At 35.4% G+C, this 9,834-nt stretch overlaps 1 protein-coding gene across 2 annotated transcripts in view; it reads left to right on the top strand.

Annotated features, from left to right (window-relative positions):
- LOC117179965 (elongation of very long chain fatty acids protein 1-like) overlaps nucleotides 1-9,834 on the top strand; it is an 84,417-nt gene that overhangs the window by 30,918 nt on the left and 43,665 nt on the right. For both annotated transcript variants that reach the window (XM_033372222.1, XM_033372224.1), the window contains exons 5-6: nucleotides 5,038-5,200; nucleotides 5,630-5,769. In XM_033372222.1, coding sequence (XP_033228113.1) covers nucleotides 5,038-5,200; nucleotides 5,630-5,769 — 303 coding nt within the window. The remainder of the gene's footprint in view (nucleotides 1-5,037; nucleotides 5,201-5,629; nucleotides 5,770-9,834) is intronic.

Here is a 9,834-nt window from a genome sequence, read left to right as displayed (position 1 = left end):
AGTGACTTTTTCTTATTTCCAAACTTGAAAAAATGGCTCGGTGGACAGAGATTTCCAGACATCGAAGACGTCATTGCCTCTGTAAGTGCTTATTTTGAGGAATTTCCGAAAACGCACTTTTCTGAAGGATTCAAAAAACTTGAAAAGCGATTCATCAAGTGTATAGAGCTCCAAGGAGATTATGTTGAAAAATAAAAAAAAATTTACCCAAAAAAAATTGTTTTTATACTTCATTCTAAGGACTTATTGAACTACCATCGTAGTAAAGAAATGTGCTCTCTGCGTGGGCACTTTCTCACCACAACTTTTGTCTTTTAATATCTTTTTCGTCTGGTTTGTGGGGTTTTGAAAAATTTAACTTCTCATGTTTTTGATGCTATTTTTTATGATATAAACTAAAAACAGAACTATCAAAAAATTATTTGTGACAAATAAATCTTTTTTACATTCTCATCAGGGAAGGTATTAGATTTGTATAAAATTTGACCTCCCTAGTTTTTGTCAAAAGGTCCACGTTTTGAGACCCCTTGAATCTGAAAAACAGGTTTTTACGCATGTGTCTATCTGTATGTCTATCTGTCTGTCTTTATGTCTGTCTTTATGCCTGTCTGTCTGTGAGCACGATAACTTTTGAAAAAAAGTTAATCTTTTAGGTTGGCTTTTGGTACACTCTTTCAGTGTCTTAAGCTAAATGTCAATTTCGGTAGTCAGCCATTTCTGATAAAAATACTAAATGTGAGTTCATTTTGAAAATTTTTCCGTGCACATTTTTTCATGATTCAAAAATTGTGTGCACAGTTGTTCATAGTACTTAAAAATAAAAATGTTAATTTTCGATAGCCCTTCAAGATTATCAAATCAACTTTTTGATTTTTTTCGAAAAATTCAAATTTTGACCACACGAAAACTAATTAAAAATAAAAAAATTCATTTTGCTGTCAAACTATGCAAGATAGAAAAAAAATGATAAGACAAACATTGTGAACCAAAAAAATATCCACAAATTTGTTATTATTCACTTTTTTATAAAACACGTAGTTTGTTTTTTATTTATAAAAAAAATTGAAAATACAAAAATTCATTTTTTACACACACGACATCAGCTAAGCCAAAATAAATAGATAACATTTTTTCACCGAAGTTAGAGCAAAACACTTTTTATAAATGTTTTTTTTACATTATCATCAGAGCAGGTATTAGATATGTGTGAAATTTAACAACCCGCTCTACCCCCAGTTTTTCTCAAATTTCCACGTTTTGAGACCCCAAAATCTAATGACTTTTTTCACAAAATAAGAAATTATGAGAGTTATAGCATTTACAAAATCTCAATTAAGCCAATTAACGGATTTTTTATTGTTAATACACCATTTAGCCATTTCCCTTTCGGGGTAGGCGTGACTCACCCGACAGGGGAAAGGAGTAGTGTGTGGAGGGGATAGAGAATTTTCAGACTGATCCGGAATTCTCTTGTTATTTAAGTAAATAACACGTTCGTTCCGCAACACTGCTCCGACCCAGGTTGCGGATCAATCTCTCTAGCAATGACCCCAAGCGAAGAATCTCACGAATTCGTTATGTAAGGTTCCCCACTGTGGTCCATTAGTGGCCAAGGTCTTTTTTTCAGGCGTCATTCACTCTACTGACAATCTTTCTATTAACTATTTGCCGCCATACTTTCCTGTCCTGGCATACTTCTCTAGCTTCTTTTATGTCCATGCATTTTTTCATGCAGGCTCTCGTGTTTCTGTGACTTCTTATGTCTCTTCTAACTAGGGTCTCATTCACACATACTTACCATTCTTTCCGCGGTCTATCTCTGGGCACGCTGCCATTTACTTTACCTTGATACACTTGTCTCGATAGTCGTTCATTTGGCATTCTCTCAACATGTCCGAACCATCTTAACCGATTTTTTTCCCATGTGTCTACTAGCGTCTCTTCTGCACCACATTCTTTTAGAATTATCTCGTTACTTACTTCGTCCATCAGGATTTTCCCGTATATTATGCGCATGAATCTCATGTCAATTGCCTTAATTTTACTCTTATCTTTTTTTTGATAAGTCCATGTCTCGCTACCGTATAGTACAGTCGGTACATATATAGAATTATGTATTGCCATTTTAGCTTTGTTTGATATATTTTTACTTCTGATAAGGGGACCTGCTCTGCCAATAACCTTCTTACCTTCGTTTATGCGTCTATCTAATTCCTCATTTATCTTCCCGTCCCTAGTAAATAAGCTACCAAGGTATACAAACTTATCAACTTGTTTAATTCTTTCATCATTTAATAAAATATTGCATAGTGTTTTCTCACTCTTTCCTTCGAACACCATAGTTATTGTTTTATTTGCTTTCATTTCGAGGCCCATGCTCTTCATGCTTGCATTTAGTTTATTCAACATTCTTTGTAAGTCTTCGATAGAGTCTGCCATAACAACCTTATCATCTGCGAACGCTAACCAACGTACCCTTACTGTTTCGAGATCCACACCCTCTTCGTCGAAAAGAGCGATTCTTAAACACTTGACCATAAATAATATAAATAACCATGAAAACATAACGCATCCTAGTCTAACTCCTTGAATAATATCGAAACAGTCACTCAGTTTCCCATTCACTCTTACACTCCTTTGCTACCTGTTTATATTGTTTTTATAGCTTGTAGGAACCATCCATTGACTCCATACTCTTTCAGGCCTTCCCAAAGTTTACTTCTATCTACCTTGTCAAAAGCTTTTTCTAGGTCAACAAATGCATAGAAAACTTGTTTTCCTACTTTCAAACTTTTTTATGTTATTTGCCTGAACCTAAATATTTGATCAGTGCACGATCTTCCTGGCATAAACCCACTTTGGACTTCCCAAATTTTTTCTTCTGTTATTTTCATTACCCTACGAAAAAGTATTTTTGAATATATTTTACTTACGGTACTCAATAAGCTAATTTCTCTGTAATTATTGCAGTCGCTTTTATCTCCCTTTCTCTTGTATATTGGTACGATAATCGCTTTTTTCCAATCGTCTGGGACGTCTCCCATCTCGCAACATAAATTTATCAGTTCGCACAGTCTATGTGGTATGCGCGCGCCACCGCGTTTAAGCATTTCAGCGTTAATACCGTTTACCCCGGAAGCCTTACCGTTTTTCAAGTTCTTAATCATATATCTAACCTCAGTGACACAGACTTTCTTAAATTAAGTTTTCCATTGAATCCCGTTCAACATCGCAGCTGTGTGCCCTGTAGCTTCATCTCCGAATCGTCTCCTAAAATAGTCTCTGAAATCCTTTAGTATTCCGTCTGCATCATATACCATTTCCCGCCTACTATTTCCCATGTTGACAAATTCTGTACTTTTGTTTCCTTTCATTTTTTCATAAAGTAGTTTCCTGCTTCCATCAAAGTCGTTTTGTGTTTTCATCTCTTCTTCTGCTCTAATTGTATCTTTACTTTCCTTAACTAATCGTTTGAGTATCCTGTTTTCGCGTCTATAATCGTTTCTACGTCTATTTCTTTCCTCAATAATAAGACCTGCGATGTTCAAAGTTCTTTTGTACGCTTCTCTCTTTGCATTTTGGGTAGCCTGAATTTCATCATTCCACCACGCACCACCAGACATACTTTCTACAACTGCGGTACCACACACTTCGATCGTACCTCTAACAAGGATATCCCGTAACATTGTCCAGGCGCCCTCTATATCTTTGTTTTTTATACGGTCCTCCCATGTTGCCTTATCTATGCTTTCGATTATCTTATTTTGGAAATCTATTCGCACATCCGGTATCTGTAGGTTCTCAATTTTGATTCGCGTTTGTTTTGCTTTCTTGGATCTCTTTTTTCTCCATGCCCGACGTAAGTTAATTTTTGAGATCAGAAGGTAATAATCAGTATTGCATTCAGGGCCCCTCATGACCCTAGCATCTTTGAATAACTCTCTTAGTCTTTCATCCGCAACAACAAAGTCAATTATACTGCGGCTATTTCTTTTAGACCAGGTATACATGTGGATCATTTTATGCCCAAACCAAGTACTTGTAATAAACAGACCCCTTTCTAAGCATAGACCAACTAATTTATCTCCGTTATAGTTTGTTCTTGGATCCCCAAAATTACCTAATACTCTTTCTGTATCCTGATTTTGGATGCCCACCCAATCGTTCATTTCTCCTAGTAGAATTATTCTTTTCCCATGTTCGCAAATATTTATTGTGTCATTTAAAGTGTCCCAGAAGATTATCATAAGAACTTTTTGAATTTTCTTTATAAATCAAAAAATGAATATTGACAGCATAAAAAAATAATGCATAATTCAAAAGTTACATTTTTTTATGCAACATTTTCACAGTATTTCAAATATTCTCAAATATAATAATGTATTTTCAAAGAAAGAAATATATATGTGTGTATATACATTGATACATAATTGACAAGTTAAAAGCGACAAGGCTTCTCAGTAGACCGTATGTGTAAAGTTTAACCTATAAAGAAAACAGTGGAAATGAGTAAGTTCAGTTTACGGAAAAACGACAAAAGTTGCAATAGGACATTGAATAACAAAATTTTTTAAAAAGAATGCGCATTTTTTAAAACATTTTTTTAATTTCGTCTGTTTTAATACCAATGCAAGTTACGAATTATAATAATATACATTTATGGGAATGATATAAAATTGCAGGGATAAACTCAAGTGTGAAGCACGAGATATGTGATAAGAATGTGTTCGTTAAAGCCGAAGGAGCTTTAACAAAAGAAAATTCACAATCACCAAATTGCTTTTGTCGATACTTTGACCTTTAGTTCAAAAAAGTATGTGCAGATAGATCGAGTGCGTAGCACAAGGAAAATACAATATCGAGCGAGAATCGTAAGATGAATACATTATCGAGCACGAAGCGCGTGACAAATATATTATCGAGCGCGAAGCGCGAGAACTAACTGTCTTGACTTTTGAATCGACTTTTTTTTAATGCTCTTAATTCTGAAATTATAAAATATTTTCATGATTTCTAAAACTTTTTTAATTTTTGTAGATGGCGAGGTGGGTGTGGCGATTGCTGCTTCTGAAAATTACGGAACTCGGAGACACTGTTATCTTCGTTCTGAGGAAAAAGTACAGCCAGTGCACGTTCCTCCATATTTACCACCATGCAGCTACAGCTGGCTTAGCCTGGATAGCGTGTAAATATGCACCAGGTGACCCTTTGTTAATATAGTCAGCTTAATTACACAAAGATAAGAAAGGATGAGATTTTACAGATAAAAATTACGGAAAAGTCTTTTAAAAAGAACAATTTTGAAATTAATGTAATTAATGTAAAAGTAATTATCCTAATAGTTAAAGTTGTAAAGGTAAATTATATTCTAATATGTATTCAATTTTTAATATGAATGAAAATTTACTAAAGGTATGTAGTAATGGCATAACTAAAAGATGATGAGACTGAAAGTTCAGGCAAATGATTTTCAGATAAGAGATTCTAAATTCAAATTTATTTAAAGAAGATCAAATTCTCGTAGAAAAAAGTATAATTTTGCAATTTATGGTCATGCCACTGATCTTAGAACTTTAAAAGTGACTTTCGTAGTTGCATCATTCTACCCGAACAATTTACCTGATTATAGGAGGAATGTGGACCTTCGCCATGCTGCCTAACTGCCTGGTACATGTGATAATGTACACATACTACCTCCTAGCTGCCTTGGGTCCAACTATACAGAAGAAGCTCAGTCCATATAAACCTTATTTGACAATGCTTCAAATGGTACGTACCATATACTTGAATTTATATGCCAAAAATTATGTATGTTCACACAATGTAATGACTGTCAGGACTAAGCCATTGAAAATTATTATTGAGCCATATGTGGCGTTAGACACATAGATCCATAAAGGGGAAGAATAGGGGAAAACTTCCCAGAGAGGATAATCAATAATTGAAAATACTAATGTGTTCAGAAAATTAGTTTAATTTAATCAATAGATAAAGCACGTTACGTGTTCTTAAATTAAATTAAATACTAATTATTGTAATATAGTTGTGCTTTCTATTTATGATTATCCACTTTTGGTTACATAGAGTCATCTAGTAATATTTATTAGGGCTACACGGAAAAAATTTATACGTAAAAAAGTCACGAACTAATAGCTAGGGCTCGGATATGAAAAAAATTCATTGGACATTGATGTATTTTCTTAAATGATCTGCAAAATTGCAGCTGTCGATGATAAAGCATATCAATCCAGGATGAGATAATCGAGGATTAGCCAGGGAATTTAAGCACCGGAACATAGCCGGGAATTTTTTAGATTTGTGTTTATTCTTCCAATAAATATTATCTTGTTCATCGACAAAAAATGTGTTCAGAATTTTACTCAGTGTACAACTATATCAGTACAAATATCGACAATAATTTTACATATATGATTTTAAAGTTAATGTTTCGATAAAAAATGAAAGATCCTTTTACTCTATATTAAGGGACTTGAGGTTTGTGTTGATAGGCTGTTTAAATGCTGAAGTTCCTTTTATATTGGAGAACAAAAAGTTCCTTTTAGGCATTTAACGTAGACATTATATCGGTACCCTAAATTTATATAATTAATTACTAATAATTGGCAGGTTAAAGTTATTTTTTATAGATACTCTAAATGTTTCTCAAATAAATGGAGAACCCGCGTTTCAAAAAGAATTGATTTGAAGCTGGAGAGTTCCATTATAAATTGAATCATTTTCAATCGCAGAAAATCTCATAAAGACGAAACATGACAACTTTGAACATACCGCCCGCCTCGTGAGTGGTAACTGCACGATGAAAAGACGAAAGACAATAAGTGCTTAATCGAGTATTTGTCAACAATGCAAATGCAGCCCGCCATAAAGAAACAGTATAAATGTAAGAAAAATTTAATAACCTTAGCCGCCTGCCATCATCCACTTTGTTTACAGAATAATTTTTATGCGAACAGAACGTACTAAATCGTCCTTTCCCTTGTAGTATTAAATTATACGACCTAAAAGCCATCTAGAAGGCGGTAACGAATTATGTTTCACAAGAACGATATCACCGATCACAACATTTAGGTCTTTGTTGAACCATTTGTAGCGTTTTTGTAAAGACTGTAAATAATCAACAGCCCATCTTCTTCAGTAAATCTGTGAAATTTTTCGTACTAACTGCCATCGATTTAAATGACTTTCCGGAGTCAATTGCAATGAGGGTTCCGGATTGCTGGTCAAAGTGGTTCAGATCAGAAACTGTCCATGTGTAAGATAGGAGGAGTCTTCAGGATCATTTGAAAGAGGGGCTGTAGGACGGGAATTAAGGCAAGCTTCTATACGAGTAAGTAGGGTATAAAACTCTTCGTATGTAAGAGTATGAGCACCTACGATTCTTTTCAGATGGTGTTTCAAACTCTTAACTCCAGCCTCCTATACACCCCCAAAATGAGAAGCGGAAGCAGGTATGAAATGCCAAGAAATATCTTGAATTGCGAACTCATTATGCAAATTAGAATTCAGTTTAAGATTCAAAAGGCAATATTTTAATTTCCGGTCAGTACCGTGAAATATCGCATCATTATCACTGTACAAGTGTACAGGTCTTCCGCGCCTTGAAGAAAATCGCTGAAAGGCGGCGAGGAAAGCGGCAGATTAATAATCAGAAACGGGTTCTAAATGAACAGCTCGCGTACAACAACAGACGAAAAGCGCAACGTAAGTCTTTTAACTCTTTCTTCCACGACCGGAGGCAAAGCAAACATTAAATGGGCCTGCATGGTCCACACCAGAATGTGTGAATGGACGATATGGGGTTACTCTAAATTCAGGTAAGTCCCCCATAAGTTATTGAGACAGAGCCGCTCTCTCACGTGTGCGCTCCAGGCAACCCTTGACCAGTCGTTTAACTAGAGAGCGAGCTTCTAAAATCCAGTAACGTTGTCTGAGCGTATGTAAATTTAATTGCTGACCACCGTGTAAAAATCAAAGGCAAGCATGCGTAGCGATAAGCTCACTCATGTGGTGACGTGGCAAAATGATAGGATGTTTCTCATCAAAACTGATAGGCGCATGCTTTAATCTTTCACCTAACCTTAAAAGATTGTTGGAATCCAAAAATGGATTCAAACTTTTTAATAGCGAGTTATTTGCAATCACCCTATCTTCTTCGTTAAAAGCTTTTATTTCATTAGAAAAGCAATTTGCTTTCACAAATTTAATCCAAAATATAACAGCTTGTTGGATTTCAATCGCATTTAGAGAAATGGTTAAAAATTAAGGTTTACGCTTATTATTTTTTAAGTGCTTGAACACAAACGCATCAATAAACCTTTCGCAGTAGGCCGTTACGCGAAGCAATCTTGGCCAAGAGGAGAATTTAAGCATCAAGTTAAATGGACTTTTCATCACACTCAAAATATGAGACTCTCTATTAGCCGATGTTCTAAATTTGATTGAAAGGTGCTGTTTGGCGATATTTAGGCCATTTTGAGGGATGCAAAGTTACTCAAGGTGGGCCTTACCCCAATGGGGAATGCCTTATTAATTTGTCGGGCGTGAGACCCCGAGTAGTGCAGTCGGCCGGATTACCTTTAGTAGCAATGTATTGCCGATTCGCGCAAGGTACCAGCTCATGAATTAGGGAAACTCTATTGGCGACAAACACAGGCCAATTGCAAGGATGTTTTCCTAGCCAAGCCAAAAACTGTTACAGAATCAGTGTGACAGTGAACAGGTATTTTATCCAATGACATAGTTTCCATGACAATCGTAAGTGTCTTAATTAGCAACGCAGGTAACACAACTCCAAAACGAGGAATTGATACATATTTAACAGAGGCTACTTTAGATTCAGCCATTATTAATCAAACATGAACTTTCTTTAAATCTTCACTAAGAATTCTATAGCAAACCGAAGCTGAATAAGCTTTTGACGAAGCAACAGAAAAGCCATTAAGCTAAAATTCAGAGTTTATCTGCAATTGTCGTGTCCACCTCGGAATTTTAAGTGCTTCTAATTTTTTCAGAGAACCATGATAATTTTACCATTGAATTTCAAGATCATCAAGTAGTCTGTCGTCCCAGTCCAGTTTCCGCAGTCAAAGTTCCTGCATTAAAATTGTTGCCACTATTATGACTGGAGTTATCCAACCCATAGGATCATGCAACTTAGCTATTAATAAAAGAACACTCTGTTTTGTTGGATTTTCGACTAAAGAAGAAGTCACTTTAAAATGGAATGAATCATACTCAGGATCACAAAATAAACATAGAACCTTCAGCTGAGCATCCTCCGCTAACGGAAATTCGATAGTATGTTCGTGTTCTCCCGAGGGACAATCTTCCAATAGTTCGGGTTCATTTGCAGCCCATTTTCGCAAATGGAAACCGCAAGCTTTTGATAACAGTGTGACTTGAGCTCGCGTCTGTTTAGCCTCAATCTGACTATCTGCAACAAACAAAACATCATCGACGTTAATATTATTTTCTAATATTCATTGGCCTAAAGAAAATCCATTTCCTTAATCATAAGCTAACTGCTTAACCACTTTGTTAGCCAAATAAGGAGCTAAGGCACTACCGTAAGTAAAGTTAAAATTCTATAAGCGACGCGCCTTTTATCAGGAGAAATCCAGACACTTCTTTAATAGTCGCAATCCCGAGAGTCAATTAGAATTTGTCTAAACAGTTTTTCAATGTCAGCCATATAAACAAAGCGAGGTGATTTTCAATTCATAATGATTGAAACCAAATCATTCAGAATCTTAGGACCGATGTGAAGATGAGAATTTAAGGAAGAATTATTGGAAGTTAAACTGGAAGCGTTGA

Source organism: Belonocnema kinseyi, chromosome 9 (genome assembly GCF_010883055.1).
Source record: "Belonocnema kinseyi isolate 2016_QV_RU_SX_M_011 chromosome 9, B_treatae_v1, whole genome shotgun sequence".
Lineage (NCBI taxonomy): Eukaryota > Metazoa > Arthropoda > Insecta > Hymenoptera > Cynipidae > Belonocnema > Belonocnema kinseyi.
The sequence above is the reverse complement of the archived record's forward strand: the minus strand, read 5'-3'. Positions and strand labels throughout refer to the sequence as shown.